Genomic DNA, 17,679 nt, shown 5'->3' with positions numbered 1-17,679 from the left:
AAAATGTGAATGAGAAAGAGGAGCGCGATTTAAAGGTGCTGGCGGCGCCCGCCAGAGACAAGTGCGCCGGCTTCGCGCGCTCCCCAGCCGCCCGTGGGAGAAGACGGACTCGGAGACGGACAGACGGACGCACGCACTGTTGGTAGCTGAGCCGAGAGCTGCAGACGCGACGCGCGCGCGTTCCGACGGGCTAACAGCGGGGAGCGGCTCCGGCGAACGCGAGGTCCCCGGCGCCCTCTCCACCTAGGGCGCACGGCCTCACCGCGCTCAGCGGCTGCACCCGCGCAGGCCGGGTATGCTGTGGGTCCCGCACTGAGGGGCGTCGTGGTCTGCGCTCTGGGTACCGCTCGGCCCCTGCCCGGAGTTCCCGGTGGTACTCCCAGCGTCCGGAGGGCTTCCAGGCGGCGGCGGGGCGCGGGGACTTTTCGTCTCTCCCTGGCTTCTCCCGAACGCGTCTATGAGCGCAGCGTTCCCGCCGTCGCTGATGATGATGCAGCGCCCGCTGGGGAGTAGTACCGCCTTCAGCATAGACTCGCTGATCGGCAGCCCGCCGCAGCCCAGTCCCGGCCATTTCGTCTACACCGGCTACCCCATGTTTATGCCCTACCGGCCGGTGGTGCTGCCGCCACCGCCGCCGCCGCCTCCCGCGCTGCCCCAGGCAGCGCTACAGCCCGCGCTGCCGCCCGCGCACCCTCACCACCAGATCCCCAGCTTGCCCACCGGCTTCTGCTCCAGCCTGGCGCAGGGCATGGCGCTCACCTCCACTCTCATGGCCACGCTGCCCGGCGGCTTCTCTGCGTCGCCCCAGCACCAAGAGGCGGCCGCCGCCCGCAAGTTCGCTCCGCAGCCGCTGCCTGGAGGCGGCAACTTCGACAAATCCGAGGCGCTCCAAGCCGATACGGAGGACGGCAAAGCCTTCTTGGCCAAGGAGGGCTCGCTGCTCGCCTTCTCTGCGGCCGAAGCGGTGCAAGCGTCGCTCGGTGAGTCGGCGGCGCGCGCAGCCGGAACGCGGGGACGGGAGGGAGTGGGGGCGGGCCAGCTCTGGGTTCCCGCCGAGACCCGGGGGACGAGGCCGCGCCCCCGCCCGACCTCCGCGGGAATAGCTGGAGGAGTTGCGGTGATGCCCACCGGAGCTTCCCAATGGGGCATTTAACGCCAAGCAACAAGCAGGATCATGGGGGAAGATAGCGTTTAACGCTTTCCTGCTAGCTGCTCCAGGTCACACATCTGGTGTCGCGTTTGGCGCGCGCGCACACACACACACACACACACACACACACACACACACACACACACACACGCTATGGTGACTGAGGGTCCTTGATGTGTTGCAACCTTAAAGAGAGGCATATTTGGGCTGTTTTTCTTTTTTTCAGTTGCTCATGTACCCAAAAGAGTCCAGACTAAAATATCTTCACTAGGTTCTCTGCTCGTCTAAGAGAACCAGATTCCTGCGGGACTGTGTGTGTGTGTGTGTGTGTGTGTGTGTGTGTGTGTGTACACACTGCTAGGACTATACGGTGGGGGACTTCCTAAGGTGACACAAACGATCTGTCTCAAGAAAACTGCTGTCTGGCATCTGCGCTACTCACTCCTTCTGCTGTGAAATTGAGGTTCACTTAATTTTAGTGTTCAGATGGTGGTGGGGAGGTTCATGAACCCTCCCTTGGTCTTCAAACAGCCCTGAACCCCGGGGAAACAAAGGGAACGTTCCCTTGGGCCTGAGGTCCAAGCAGCATCCTGCTACTTAAGCTGTTAGAGGCTGGAAGGGTGCGCAGGAGATATGGCAGCCCCTTGAGTGATGGTTCTGGGCAAAGGGCCGTCGCCTCTGCTGTCTCCTCTCCTTTGAGCTTTTTCTCACGCTCCCCCCACTCCTCAAAGGCCAGGAAATCGCAATGTGTTAATGTGATAGAAAGACAATCTGCTGGGGGTGGGGGGATAGGGGTGAGGCGCCCAAGTGGGAAGGGGTTAGGGAAGGCAGTGTTCAAAATGTAATAAAATGCCGTTTGGTTTTGCTTTCAGTCGGGGCTGTCCGAGGGCAAGGGAAAGACGAGTCAAAGGTGGAAGATGACCCGAAGGGCAAGGAGGAGAGCTTCTCTCTGGAGAGCGATGTGGATTACAGCTCAGATGACAATTTGCCTGGCCAGACTGCTCATAAGGAAGAAGACCCCGGCCACGCACTGGAGGAGACCCCGCAGAGCGGCGGTGCGGCAGGTAGCACCACGTCCACAGGCAAGAACCGGCGGCGGCGGACTGCCTTTACCAGCGAGCAGCTGCTGGAGCTGGAGAAGGAATTCCACTGCAAAAAGTACCTCTCCCTGACCGAGCGCTCACAGATCGCCCATGCCCTCAAACTCAGCGAGGTGCAAGTAAAAATCTGGTTCCAGAACCGCCGGGCCAAGTGGAAACGTGTCAAGGCAGGCAACGCCAATTCCAAGACGGGGGAGCCCTCTCGGAACCCCAAGATCGTAGTCCCCATCCCTGTCCATGTCAGCAGGTTCGCTATTCGAAGTCAACACCAGCAGCTGGAGCAGGCCCGACCCTGAGGGCCCAGCCAGGGTGGACACCACCGTGGAGAGGCCCTAACACTTGAGGGAACCCGTGTCAGACTCCACTCTTTAAAGCAGAACTCAGAGGCACCTCCCAGATGTGGACATCCCAAACAAAATGAGAGTATATTCATTAGACCAGCTTAAAGGGGGCTACAGCCACACCAGAAGATACACTAAATATTTATTATACAACCCTACTTTGTACATAGATCTCTATATAGACTGGATCTCAGCTGCAGTGTTTGGAAAGGGATAGGATCAAACCTCTCCACTTACACTTTCCAGATGAAACAAAACCACCACTGTACTGTCTCCTTCAGCGACCACTTCCCATACTTTCCCAAAGGTAAACGGGAGACCCAAGAACACTGCGGTTTAACCTCATTTTCTTGTTTGTTTCTATTCTGGCTTTTTGAGTTGAGTGCAGAGCAGTCGGTTTTTTGGTTTTGTTTTTTTTTGTTTTGTTTTGTTTTGTTTTTTGAGCAGTCTAGGAATTTGCTCACTTGCCTTTGCCTGGCTTTCTTTCCTGGGCTTGTATATCCTACCTGAGCCATGTCGGAAGCACGTCTCCGTTGTGTTTAATTTATTTCAATGTAGCTTATTTTCATATAAGTTATGACCTTTAAACAATCTCAGTCTTGTGAATAATAAAAAAAAAGCGAGGAAAACTATAAGCTCGATTCTTTGGGGCCTCATAAGAGTGCCCATCACCTGGGCACTTCGAGGACACTGCCAGTTTGTGGCCAGTTAAGTGGCTTGCTGCGACCAAGCCTGACAGGCCATAAGCCAAGTAGCACCTGAATAGGCTTTTAATTGGAGAGAACTGTGAGTTTCAGAAAGCCTAGTTTACATTTGAGGAAAGTGGAACGCCCCATGGCTTGGCCTTATGTGTAATAGCCTGCGGAAACTGGCAAACTTTAGCCAGAAGAGGAGGGAAAGCAAGATCTGGTAGTAGAGAGCTTGTAGAAACTCAGGGGCTCCAAGTCTGATGCAGCAGTCTCCTTACAAGAAACTCCGACCCTAAAAGCAGCGGTCTTCGCTGACTCTTAGGGCCTCGGATCCATAAATCAGGCTACAGGCGTTATCTTCCGACAGGAGCCGCAACCCAGCAAGCCCTGCGAGGCTTCCCGGCAGCTCTGGGCTAGGAGGAGGGCTATGAGCTCCAAGGCCCCGCACCTCCCCCTCCGGGCGGGGTCAGAAGGGGCGTGTCCTGACCACTGCCCCACCCCAAGGGCGCTGGGGCCAGCCGCCCCTCAAAGGAAGAAGGGAGAAGGGACCGTAGTGAGTTGGTGGTGTGTTAGTGCACAGAAACCTAAGATTAGGGCGTCTTTCGGCCTTGGAGAGGCGACCTGTAAAGCATGAGAGGGGCGTGACCTGCTCCACTCCTCCCCCTCTAACTTTAGTACGGTGACAGGAGCGGGAAGCAGTGTCAGTGCTCGACGCGTCCAGAGAGATGCCCGGGCCTGGCGCTGCAAGACTGCGCATCCCGAAGCGTGGAGCAGGCTAGTGACGGCGATCATGGTGCCCAAGTCCATTTGGCTGTTAAACCTGCAGCCCAAAGAGAAACTAGTGGCTCGGCTACGTCAACTTTTCAAATAGGATAGGTGAACCCGCAGCAACGCAGCTGTGTGTCTTATGCTGTGGTCCCAGTCCAAGAAGGGGAGTCCTGGCACCCTGGGTCAATACTGACTTAATGTATTCCTCTCTGCACTGGTCACCTCTCAGCGGCACAGAGGTCGGGACATAGATGCCTTTGCCCAAACTTCAGGACTTCAGGCGCAGGGTGGAGGGCTGAAGTCACCGAGTATTGGTTTCCTTCCGAAAATTTCCAGTATTGGGAAATGCCTCGGGCTTAGGTTTTTAAGACAAGGTAATGCAGTGGCCTTTACTCCTAAGGCCACTGGAGTTTCCTGCTATTCTCCACGCCAGGAGGAGCCTCAGGAAAGGGGTGGGGGCTGTGCATCCTGCACAGACACACCAAACCTGTATTGTCCGGGGCTCCCCGGAGCCTTCCCTCAGGTGTGCACGGAGCCCTGGTCCCTGGTCATCGGTGGGCACTAACTGCTTACGCCGGGTTTCCTCTGGCTGGTGTCAGGGCGGGTGAGGAAAATTCTAGGTCCTAAGGGACTCCCAAGTCCTCTTTTCTGCATACACAGCAACCTGGACTAGACCTTCGATGGAATGCATGCGTGTCTGCGGAGGGGCTGGGACCGTGGAAAGGGTCCAGCCCCGAACTGGGTGAGATTCGAGATGAGATGCGTCCTCCCACTCCAGTGGCACTGCAGAATTCAACGCTACCCCGGATCCTAGGGTGCCCCCTCATACACCTATCCACCACACTAGATGTTATAACTCCTGACAGCTCTCTCCCAAAGCCTGGGTGTCCTGGGTGGGCCTCGCAGAGGATGGAAATCTTGACCCCCATAAACCCCTTGAGAAAGCAAATGTCCCCGGAAATAAGCAGCCGCCTTCGGGAATCCCCACTGTGAGACCCAAGCTGCCTAGCACTGTCTCACCACTTAGAAGCACAGGGAGGATCCTGAGATACTCGCCCTCTCACCCTCATAGAGAGCTGTCCCATTCCTCCCCAGGCCCTCAGGGCCCTGCAAGCCCAGAGCCCAGATCCCGAGGCCCTGGAGACAGGCCGAGGGCAGGAAGATAAACAGGCAGCCCTTGATGGCCGCTGTCATCATGGCCGTCATCACGGCTTTCATTTGGCTGCCTAATGAGTCACATCACAGGCAGAGAGAAAAATTGTCAATCGCCTGGGCCCTAATGAATTTTTTTGCAAATTGTAATCAAGCCAGGCCGTCTCAGCTGGCTGATTAATGAGACCCACGAGGCTCGGCCAGCACCTCAGCTTCTTACTCCATCCCGTCCTCCCTGCACTAAATTAACAGCAACTTGTCTGAGCTTCAAATTAACTCCCAATGATTAATTCTGATGGGGGGGCCTGAAGAATAGCTTGTTCTAATAGGCTCTGGCCTGAGATGCTGTTGGAAATTAATACACTTCCCCTTTGGCTGCCGGCTTTAATCCAAGGTTGGGTTTTGACATCACTATATTTGTTGTTACAATAAATTCCACTTACATCTGCAGATCAAATAATTACGATCAGGAGTGCACAGGCTGGGGGGGCAGCTGCTGGTGCAGTGGGACACCTGGGGGCTGACCTCAGATCCACATTCATGGGGGAGGGGGGTATCCTGGGAACTGTCACCTGACCCTGTGACCCTTGTTCTCATTTCCCAGAATCCTTCCCTACCAGGGAGCTGAGTACTCCCAACCCTTTGGAAAACAGAGGTTGCTTTGAAAACCTACACCCAGATCTTCGTCCAAGCAGCCTGCTCCTCCAATTCCCCTCGAAGACTGGGAGTGCCTTTCAAGCAAAGCAACCTAGCCTCCTGTCTAGGGCTTTCTCCAGCCCTAACCTGTGTTGGAATTTTTTTTTTTAAGACCTAATACAAGCTTGTTACCCAGACAGCTAGTTTTTGCTCCCCGGGATGGTTCCTTCTGGGTGCCTTTTCAGCTAAATGGGCAGAGTGCAAGGCCTTTGGGCCATCTCCAGCTGGCACTGGCCACTCATGACCAGTCTGACTTTGGTTAGTTGTGTGTCCTGCCTTCCAAGATGCCCTTTTCCCAAGGGTCTGTGGGTTCCCTTTCTTTTCCATTAGGTGGAGTTTAATTGGCCTAATCGGTTCAGCTGTGTCTTGTGAGCCTCATACAGGGCCTCCAAGGCCGTCGTTTAGCCCTAGGGCCTGGTCAAGGCAAGCACATTTTGGCTCACCGTCTACTTTTCCTTTAGGACTTTTCAAGCTCCTCAAAGCAGCCCTGCCAGCCAACTTGACTTCCGTACCTTCTCCTTCTGACATAACCAAGGGATCTGCTGGATTTAGCTGTGTGGCTCTTGGAGGGAAGTTCCCGTGCACAGGAACCTCTATCCTCTGGCCAGCTGTGCACAGCTGAGGCAGATGGGTTCCTCTCCCCCTAAGAGAGAGCACTTCCCTAACACTACCTTCCTTTCCACCAGGTCAGTTGGGTCTAGCTTAGCCAACTTTTGGGATCTAGGAGGGAGCTCCAGCCCAGGTCGACAGTGATGGCCTGGACAGAGAGAGGTGGCATTAATCTTCATTTGGAGCCCTTATGGTGTGTAAACAGGAGAAATATGATCTTGCTAACTGAACTTGAATGCAAATCACACCGTCAGAGTAATAAAGCACCTGAAACCACGACACACAAAAGCAACACCATATGTATGAAGACAAGCTGCATAAATTATAAATGACATCATAAAAATTGATTGCCTATTTGAACAGTTTAGAAGTGGGAGCCCTAAGCTGACTTCTGCCCTCTGTGGCTTTGGGGAAAGGTCAAGCTGTGCCTTCTCCTTCTGTAGGCCCCCAATCCGAGGACCTGTGTTCAGGTTATGGCAGGTAGGGTATGGGTCAACAGGTATGAGGTGTTGGAAGACCTACATCTACTGGTTGCGATGTCAAGGGGCTGGGGACCATCACAGCTCATCGGGTCCCTGGCGCTTCTGGCCAACATGCAGTGCTGCGGTCCTAGAAGATGCTGAGATTGTCTAGACATTTCCCTCCAGATGGACTCGGTCCGCAGTGAGCAGGCGTGTGGGGGCTGGAGCTTGGGGGATATGCACCGGAAAGAACAAGTGAAAGCAGTAGTGTGTGTGTGTGTGTGTGTGTGTGTGTGTGTGTGTGTGTGTGTGTGTGATGTGTGTTCCCCTTCCTGCCCTTCAGCTTTCCCCACATCCCATGTCCGCTACAGTCAAGAATTGGTTGAAGAGCGCCCATTGTACTCCTGGAGTTTCTCGGGACCCCACCCTGCCGTATCTCTCTTCTAGTAGGAAGCTGGCCTTGACTGCGCTTCTAAACTCTGCCAGAATCTCTCCCCTGATACCCAGGCCGGCTGCCCCTGCTCCACTTGGCCTGAGTTCTCTTACAACGTGATATTCGTAGCATGGAGTACCTCCCTGGCCCCTGGAGGACTCCCAGAACAGCCTCATTTACCCTCTCCAGTCTGGCCTCTGACTTGCTCAGTCCCTGCGCTACAAGCACGTCAGCGAGCCCCTCTTCCTGGAACATCAGGTTATGGCTTTTCCCCAGTCCTCTGTGTTCCCTCGTCTCCAACCCGTCACCCCCGGAGTGGCGGCCCGGGAGCTGCACCCAGGCTGACCTATCAATATCGAGGTCGGAGCTGCAGAAGGTCACCCGACCCCACGGAGCTGGCTCCTGCTTAGCCGCGGAGGCTCCCCTACCCCGAGGAACATCCAGGGAGAGACTAGAGATAGGCGCCCAGGTTGAAGGAAGTCTCCGTGGGCTTGACCCCAAAGTTGAATCCCATGTGGCCAGAGCACAGGCAAAGGCCTAGGCAGGCTGGGCCCGGGAGGCACATCCCCCGCGACCCCTGCCTCAAGCCTTCATCTCTTCATTTCCCGCCACTGGATCCCTAGTGGCCTTTGTCATGCCAGAGCGTCTCTAGCGGCCGCGCATCACCTTAAAGGGCCCGACCCCCCACCTCGGGCTCCCGGCAGTTCGAATGACAATGGCTGAAATGCGATTACACTGATCTGATCCTATTAAGTCCGCCCCGTCCCCCGCGGCCCTGCCCAGCCAACTCCGATCCCCCCCCACCTCCTCTTCATTGCCTCTCTGCCTACCCCCGACCCGGCTTCCGGGGGCGCACCTGGTAGCACAGGGACCCAGCAGAGCTCTGAACGCCTTGGGGGTTTGGAAGTGGCCGCCTGACCCCGGGAAAGGAACTGGGCGGTGGGGCTCTGAATAACAAAAGCCAAGCGGGGGACCAGGCCCCAAAAGGAGAAAGGAAGGGACAGCCCTCAGCCTGGCTTACACTGGCCCTGACCCGCTTGCAGAAGGGGTTGCTAAGTAGGCTCTCAAAATCAGTCTGCCTGGTCTGCGGAGCATCCCTATGGCACCTTTTTAGGGTTCCAGGCAGGCAATGGGGGTCCAAGGTGCAAGGAAAAATCTTGTGTCCAGCATCTCAACCGTTCACTCAGGTCTCTTGCAACCCCAGAGGCAAAACTAGGCTTCCTGTTCGCAGACACTGAAGGGGGCTGGTTGGCAGAAATTGGCCAGCTCTGCTTCCTCCACAAACTTTGAGCACTGAGGTCACCTCAGAGCACTAGCCCGTGGAGAGAAGAGGGGGGGTGGGTGATGATGGTGGGAAAAGGACCCAGGAGATGGAACCCGAATTCACATAATGGCCTTTTGGCGGGGAGGGGTGACCAGATGTTGGGCTGCTGTTACAAGTTCATCTTCTCTTCTTAGCACATCCTTGTTTAATACCAAATAGATTTTGCTGGGAAAGTAGCATAGCATATATTAAGCGGTATGAAGCAATCTGGAGAAGGACCATCCTCACAAACCACTCAGGAGCCTTCCTTCCTTCACCTCACCGTTGCTCACGCTGGCCCAACCTTCAGAAGTCTCATCTTCCTGGAGGGTTAACGATGACTGATGTGCAGGACGAGTGTTACCAACACGTCTGAGCCACCTGGCAACCTGCTTAGAACCCAAGCTCAGACGCTTGCTGAGTCCCCTTCCTTGGGCAGCTAATTCTTTTCGCCACACGTTTTCCAGTCAGCACCTGCAGGGGCTGATGCAAGCAAAAGTGAGTCGGTGCCAGCATACAGTGAGTGTGTGGACCACTATCTCCGCAAAGGCTGGCTCTGCTGCCCAAGACAGAGTGGAAACCAGAACTTGGCAGGTGCCTTTCTCCCTGGTACCCTCCCACACCCCAATTCTGTCCCTTGTGGAGATGAAATGGCTGGTTCTCTTTACTCACTTGGAAAACAGAGTTCAGGTCCTTTTCCTAATATTTTCATACCTGAGGTATGTGTGGGTGGGACACTACTGGGGCTGGGGCCCACGGTGCCATGGGACACCTCAGTGGAATGGTGGCTTACCAATTCAACCCATGAAACCACCTCGGCTCAGGTTTTCCTTGTAAAACTGGATCATTTCCCTGCACATTCTGTCTCTTCCAACCTGTTAAGAGAGTCTGGATTCGTTAAGGGCTCCCTAGAGCTGGCAAGATATGGGGATGGGATTGTGGCTTGTTGGCAGCTCTCAGTGAATGTGCACCTTGAGTGTGGGAGAGACCTCATCCCAGGAAAGCCTCATCACGCCTAATGTTTGCACAGTTCCACAGACTCTCCCGTCTCCCCGCAGAGCTGTCTGGTGGGTTATTGCGAGAGCTGGCAGGAACCCAAGCATGGTGAAAATGAAGATAGGAATTTAAGCACCGTGCTGTCACCATCTCTAGTCACAGACTCTCCAAACCAGGAAAGATCTAGGCAGACATATCATTCGGTTTCCCTGCACCACAAGGGCACCATGCCACCTGGATCGGTGTGGCCACACATGCACGCACACAATGACTACTTTTACACTTTGGGCGATGGATTGTTTTAAATGTTTATAATGGTGTGTTTGGATAGATTTCCATTTCCTTGACTACAGCCAGAATTTCCTCCCAAATAATTTTCACATTTCATAATGTTGAAGGCTATAAATTTGCCAGGGAGACAGAGACAGAGAGAGAAAGAGCAAGGGAGGGAAGGGGAGAGAGAGAGAGAGAGAGAGAGAGAGAGAGAGAGAGAGAGAGAAGAGAGAGAGGAGAGAGAGAGGAGAGAGAGAGGGGGAGAGAGAGAGGAGAGAGAGGAGAAAGAGAGGAGAGAGAGGAGAGAGAGAGGGGAGAGAGAGAGGAGAGAGAGAGGAGAGAGGAGAGAGAGGGGAGAGAGAGAGAGAGAGAGAGAGAGAGAGAGAGAGAGAGGCCTATCTTTAAATGAGAAGTTGTTAATTTGGAATTTATAAAAGACTTCCCTTAATGAATACCAGTGAGGGGAGATTTGTCTTCCTGTCTCACTGTCTCATTATGTAAAGTCACATTTGTATAGTCAGGAGAGTTCTGCAAGGGGGCAGAGGCTATCCCAGATCAGGATATAGCTTTACTGGAGGCTCTGTTCTAATTACTTCAGTGCCAACAACATGCAGACCTTTCCTACATGAGTCAATAAACTTGGAGATGGGACAGATCTTAAGGGTCTAGGACTGTCCACACATGCCAGAACTATACCCCAGTTGTGTGATAGATCAATGAGTCCCAAGCTGGGCAAGCATCTACCTACTGGCATGGGAAACCCACAGGTGCCTGAAGAAAGACAGTGAATGCCAACCTTTGGGGACTAGTGTGTCCTAAGGCCTGCGGGAAGAGCCTCCATGTCCCCAGCCGGCAAGGGTGAGTAGCACACACCACAGGTCCACTCTGAATAAGGCTAAGGATGCAAAGGCATTAACTCCATCAAACACAAAACTGTTTTGTCAGCATCCACGGGAGACTCTGGTTTAAGCGCTACAGCCCAGCCTCCACTTCCTGGGATTGGCCACCTAGTGCATGGCCACCTAGTGCTCATGCCTCTGACTGCTGACCTCCTGCCCTCAGGAGGTCACCATTTCCTCTCACACTGCTCCCTGGTAAGTTTCACTCTGCCCTGTTAGCTATAGGAGCAATCTCATTAGACCACAGCAATCACAGCCCACTAGAGAGATGCCCTGGAGCAGAGGCTACACCTTGGAGTGTCTGGGCTTCCAAGCTGACCCTGGACATGGGTCACTTCCTTGGGGTCAGGTCTGCCCTGTTCTGCAGGGAGACGGGAGAGTCTGTGGAACTGTGCCAACATTAGGTGTGATGAGGCTTTTCTGAGATGAGGTCTCTCCTACACTCAAGTTGCACATTTCAGGGGCACCCCCCCTTTTTTTTCAAGGCACCTCCCTCTGCAAGGGCCAGCAATTTAGTAAGTGGTTCAAGGTCTCACATCCTGGGGTACATGGGCCTCTGGCATTTGTTGGAGCAGGAAGGTTGACTGGTGGCAGCATAGAGCTCTAAAGGGTCTGAGCTTGCCAACCGTCCCCTTAGACTCTAGGAAGATCTCAAAAGGAATGAATGAGCGCTAGGGAAAGATCACTGATGTAAACACACATGCACGCACGCACGCACATTCCCAGGCCCTATCTAGCCACCAAGCTAGTGCAGGGAGGGGCCTTCCAGCTCAGCTTGGAGATCTGAAGTGTCCAGGTAATTCAGCACATTGAGCCTGTAGCTGCCAGCACCCTCTTGACCCCACTCTGTCAGCTGCAGGAACTCAGCGGTGTTTTCTGGGTATTTCCTCACAGGGCTGATTGAGTAGGAGGAGCCCCTTGGCCCTGGGTCCCACCCTCAAGGCACAAGATGGGATCTGTTCTTCCTCTTCCTCCTTCTCCCTCACAAGCTGATTATCCTGGCTGAGCTGGGCCCAAGGAGGAGGCTTCTTCGGGCACAGGAAACTCAAGTGTGCTCTGCTGGGGACCATGAACTCTGAGACTTGACCGAACAGATCAAAGTACACCTGGAGGAATAAACAGAGACTGGAGTGAGGGAGTTTTTTGAAAGAAGAGGGTGCTTGCTTTCACAGAGCCGGTGCTAAATTGAGGGTGACAGCCACTCTCCTGGGTAGTTGGCACCTAAGTAATTAATAGAACCCTAACAAAACCTTGAGAGGGGATTGTCTTAGTTAGAGTTTCATTGCTACGAAGAGACACCATAGCAACTCTTATAAAGGAAAACATTTAATTGGGGCTGGCCGACAGTTCAGAGGTTTAGTCCATTATCATCATGGCGGGAAGCATGGCAGCGTGCAGGCAGACGTGATGCTGGAGAAGGAGCCCAGTGTTCTATTTCTGAATCCATAGGCAGCAGGAAGAGAATTCCACACTGGGCCTGACTTGAGCATCTGAGACTTCAGTGCCTGCCCACAGTGACACACTTTCTATAGGTCTCTGGGGGCCATTTTTATTCAATCCATCACAGGGACATTACATTTTATCACCCCCAAATTAACATTGCTGATGATTTTGGGGCCCTGCAATATTACAGCAAGTAAAGGTGCCTGATGCCAAGCCTGAAGACCCGAGTTCAATTCCCAGGGTCCATGTGGCAGAGAGAGAGAACTGACTCCCAGGACTCATCCTCTGACCTTCACAAACATATGCTGTGGCAGAAGTACACCCCTCCATACACATACACACGGAATGAATGAATGAATGAATGAATGAGGAAGGGAAGAAAGAAAAAAATGCATGTAGTAAAAAGACGAAATAGCATTTGCACATTTTATCAGGCTGGCCACTGGTAGACCTATGATTTAAGTCTAGTCAGGTTAAGGGCCAGGCTAAATGATTTAAATCCGGGACCTCAGGAGGCAGAGGCAGGCAGATCCTGGCCAGTCTGAGGCTATCTTTGTCCTCATCTGGAAGTTCATGTCTGCCAGAAATAAGACGTGTCTTAATTGATTGATCAATCATTCAATCTGGTCAAGCTGAACACTGTGGAGCCTGTTCCTTTGAGACCCCAGAAACAGATCCCCCTTACATTCCTCAGAAGTAGCCTCTAGCCCAGCAGTTCCAACCTGTGGGCTGTAATCCCTTTTGGAGTGGCTCAACCCTTTCTCGGGGGTCGAATACTAGAAATACTTCATACCAGATTCTTAAATTACAATTCATAATAGTAGCAAAATTATAGTTAAGAACTAGCAAGAAAAATAATTTTATGGTTGGGGGGTGGGTCACCGCAACGCAAGGAACTGCATTCGGCAGCCTTAGGAACAGGTACCACTGTTCCAGCTTACGCGATAGTCTGTGGAGAAGGAAGAAATCTGTGATTTGGAAAACTGGCTAATTGGGAGGACAGAAGAGATCGCTCTTCTCTGCGGGCCACATGTCAATTACAGGTGGATTAAAGAGTTCAGGATATAAAGGAGCTTCTCCCAAACCAGCAACCAGGATTAGCTGAGTCATTATCCGCCTGGGCTAGGGGGTTGATGGGAAACGGAGGTGGGGCAGGCGGAGGAGGGGGGGGAGGGACTGGGGGGGAGGATGAGGGGAGAGGGGAGAAGGGCGTCGGGGGGGGGGGGGGAAGAGGGAGGAGGAGCGGGGGAGGGGCTGGGAAGGTGGGGAAGAGGGGGGAGGGCGGGGGGGGGCACATGCGGGGCAACACCTGAAAAGACAGGAAAAGCCACCCACCTGGGAACTGAAGCTTCTGTTCATTAAACTTTCATAACCTGATGAAAGCAGAATTGCTGGGGAGACACTTGTTGGAAGACTAAGCATGCGTTCCCAGTGATACCATAGAGAAAAACAAGAGCTGGAGAGATGATGGCTCAGAGATTATGAGCACTGGCTGCTCTTCCCAAGGACCCGGGTTCAATTCCCAGAAACAATGGTGGCAACTCACAACTGTCAACAACTCCAGTTCCAGGAGATCTGACACCCTTAACACAGGCATGCATGCAAGCAAAACACTAATGCATATGGTGGTGCAGATTTATAATCCCAGCCCCTGAGAGGCAGAAGCGGGCAGCCGGTCTACAAAGAGAATTTCAGGGCAGTCAAGTTTACACAGAGAAACCCTGTTTTCTGTATGTTGTGAGAATGACATAAAAGGATGAGCAAATGACGTGTGTCATTAAGACTTGAGTGACAGTAAGGGCAATGAGGCAGAGGAAGGAGGAGGTGGGAGGTGTGGCAGGCTCTTGGAGGAAGAGGGGGTATAAGACATTCCCGGATCTGAGGGAGGAGCTTCCTATCCTGAAGGACAGGTTTGAAGAGGAGGGTGGGACCATGAGTTCACAGAGGCAGCCAGGCACTCGACCTTGGAAAGGCTGATTGTGGCCTGAAGGCTGACTGTGGACTGGTGAGTGAATTTTTATTTACCAATAAATAAATACAGCGTTCAGACTCGAAGAGGTGCACGTTAAAATGAAGCACATTTGTAGCACCACACAGACACTAAGGAGGTACAGTAAAGATCCATAGGGGGCAGGCAACAAGCATTCTCCAGACCACCTTTGAGGTACAGGGAAGGAGAGGCACACATGTCAGAGAAGTAGGGCAAACATTCGTTTCTCATGTCTGTTAATCCAGAACTGTCAAAAATAAGAACAGGAAAAGCACCGTTACCTCTGTAATTAGAGATGCTTGCCACAGCACTAAGACATGAAAAATATGTAAGAGGCATAATGTCGGGGGTGGGGGTGGGGGGACTAAGGGGGAGGGTGGGAGATAGGGGGTGGGGAATGGGGGGGCAGGTGGGCAGGCGGGCAGGTAAACAACCACATATTTATGAAAGATGCATTTAATCCAGTACCAGAGGTCAGCCCCAAAACACACACGTAAGCAACGTGATACTGACTGAGCAGGTTGCATTTAGGAGAGTGTGTGTGTGTGTATGTGTGTGTGTGTGTGTGTGTGTGTGTGTGTATACATACATGCATGTAACAATTAATGAAAAAAGAAGCCATGATTTGATAGAGAGCAAGAAGTATCTGAGAACGTTTAAAGGGGAGAGAGGGAAGGGGAAATAATGTAATTATAATATGATTTTAAAATAAATATATTTTAGACAAAAGGACGATGCCTTTAAAAACAAAGATGTGTGGCTAGAGAGGTGGTTCAGAGGTTAAGGGCACTTGTTGCTCCTGCAGAGGACCCAGTTACTCCAGTTCCAGGGCATCGATGCCTTTTGGCCTCTGCATGCACAGGGCATGCACATGGTGCCCAGGCACACATGATGAAGGCAAAACACTCATACACAGAAAATCAGTCTGAAAGGAAAAAATGCAAAAGTTTGATATGATTCTAATTAATATGTCATCATGATATTTGAATAACTGGGATTAAAACTGTGGTTGACACATGTCAAAAGGAAGTTAGCAAGAGGGATCCACATGTACTGTGAGTCAGCTTCCTTGTAAGTTCTAAAGCTGAAGGAAGTCACAGTGAACAATGAAGTAAAAGGGGAACTGGAGACAATTCCTTGGGTATAAATGTGGATACTTGCTTTGTGACAGAAACTCTAGAGAAAAAGAAGAAGAAATAGAGACTGCCCACACACACGAGACAAACGCCAGATAAATTACAAATCTGAATATAAGTACTTTAAAGATCTTTGGAAGAGGAAAAGGGGGGAATGGGAAAAAAAAAGATCTTTGGAAGATGAAGATGAGTGTGTATATAGACCAGGCTGTGTAGAACAGGCTGGTCTTGAACTCAAAGAGATCCAATCGCTTCTGCTTCTTGAATGCTGGAATTAAAGGTATGCGTCACTGTGCTTGGCTCTGGGCAAAGGATCTTTAAACAACATGTATGAGAGAGCTCTCTTTCAGGAAGGGCTGACCTTGGTTTTTCTGTGTAGCACAGGTTGGTCTGGAATATGCTATAATCATCCTGAATCAGCCTCGGAGGAATGTTTATGGAATTATAGATGTAAGCCAACAACCCTGGCCTCAGAATTTTTTGAAGAATTATTTATTTATTTTAGGTATGTGAGTGCACTGTCACTGTCCTCAGACACACCAGAAGAGGGCATCGGATCCCATTACAGATGGTTGTGAGCCACCATGTTATTGCTGGGAATTGAACTTAGGACCTCTGGAAGAGCAGTCAGTGCTCTTAACCGCTGAGCCATCTCTCCAGCCCAAGAATATTTTTTTAAAGCTTCAAACTCTAAGAAATGTTTGTTAGAAATTGGTATTAAGAATAACATAAGCCGGAGTTGGGGATTTAGCTCAGTGGTAGAGCGCTTGCCTAGCAAGCGGAAGGCCCTGGGTTCGGTCCCCAGCTCCGAAAAGAAGAAGAAGAAGAAAAAAAAAAGAATAACATAAGCCGGGGGCTGGAGAGATGGCTCAGTGATTAAGAGCACTGACTGCTCTTCCAGAGATCCTGAGTTCAATTCCCAGCAACCACATGGTGGGTTGCAACCATCTGAAATAAAGTCTGATACCCTCTTCTGGTGTGTCTGAAGACAGCTACAGTGTATCCATATACATTAAATAAATAAGTCTTAAAAAAAAAAAGAATAGCATAAGCCACAATGGCGGCGGCACATATTTTTAATCCCAGCACTGGGGAGGTAGAGGCAGGCAGATCTCTGAGTCCAGGGCAACTGGTCTACAGAACGAGTTCCAATATAGCCAGGGCTACACAGAGAAACCCTGTCTCAGAAAAACAAACAAACAGAAATCCACCTACTCAACCACCCAACCACCCAACCACCCACTCACCCACCCAACCACCCAACCACCCAACCAACCACCCAACCACCCAACCATGCAACCACCCAACCACCCACCCACCCACCCACCCAACCAACCAACCAACCAACCACCCAACCACCCAACCACCCAACCACCCAACCAACCAACCAACCAACCAACCACCCAACCACCCAACCAACCACCCAACCACCCAATCACCCACCCACCCAACCACCCAACCACCCACCTATCCAAACAACCACCCACCTAACCAAACAACCAGCCAACCACCCAATCACCCACCCACCCAACCACCCAACCACCCACCTATCCAAACAACCACCCACCTAACCAAACAACCAGCCAACCACCCAATCACCCACCCACCCAACCACCCAACCACCCACCTATCCAAACAACCAGCCAACCACCCACCCAACCAACCACCCAGCCAAACACCCACCCACCCAACCAATCACCCACCTAACCAACCAACTACCCAACCAACCAACCACTCAACCACCCACCCACTCACCCAACCACTCACCCACCTAACCAACCAACTATCCAACCACCCACCCAACCAACCAACCAACCACCCACCTAACCAACCAACTACCCAATCAACCAGCCAACCAAACAACCAGCCAACCAAACAACCAGCCAAACAACCAACCACTCAAACACCCACCTAACCAACCAACCACCCACCTAACCAACTAACCAACCAACCAACCACCTAACCAACCAAACAACCAACCAACCACCCACCTAACCAACCAAACAACCAACCACCCACCTAACCAACCAACCAGCCAACCAGCCAACCAAAAGAAGTCCAAAAAATTTACGTGGGCTTTTACAGAGAAGAAAACATGGCTGGTGAGTATATTAATTAATGTATGACTTTATCTCCTTTGTAATCAAAGAAATCTAAGCAAAGGCCACCACTCAATAATTTACATTTTTCAAGGATTTATAAACCTGGCAATACAGACACCTTAAACTCCCTTTCATACA

The 17,679-nt window shown here is 52.1% G+C and overlaps 1 protein-coding gene across 1 annotated transcript; it reads left to right on the top strand.

Annotated features, from left to right (window-relative positions):
- The first annotated feature begins 419 nt into the window (after window positions 1-419).
- Gbx2 (gastrulation brain homeobox 2) lies at window positions 420-2,999 on the top strand. Its single transcript, NM_053708.3, has 2 exons — window positions 420-980; window positions 2,023-2,999. The coding sequence occupies exons 1-2, from the start codon at window positions 458-460 to the stop codon at window positions 2,544-2,546; spliced, it is 1,047 nt and encodes a 348-aa protein (NP_446160.1). The 5' UTR covers window positions 420-457; the 3' UTR covers window positions 2,547-2,999.
- Window positions 3,000-17,679: the final 14,680 nt, after the last annotated feature.

This window comes from Rattus norvegicus, chromosome 9, assembly GCF_021556685.1.
Source record: "Rattus norvegicus strain SHRSP/BbbUtx chromosome 9, alternate assembly SHRSP_T2T, whole genome shotgun sequence".
NCBI lineage: Eukaryota > Metazoa > Chordata > Mammalia > Rodentia > Muridae > Rattus > Rattus norvegicus.
Note: the sequence above shows the minus strand (reverse complement) of the source record. Positions and strands in the feature narration are given on the sequence as shown.

Bases quoted from the DNA above. Each gene is read 5' to 3' on its own strand.
- Gbx2 (NM_053708.3), top strand. From the start codon at position 458: ATGAGCGCAGCGTTCCCGCCGTCGCTGATGATGATGCAGCGCCCGCTG. The intron at 981-2,022 runs GTGAGTCGGCGG...TTTTGCTTTCAG, and splicing joins AGCGGTGCAAGCGTCGCTCG to TCGGGGCTGTCCGAGGGCAA.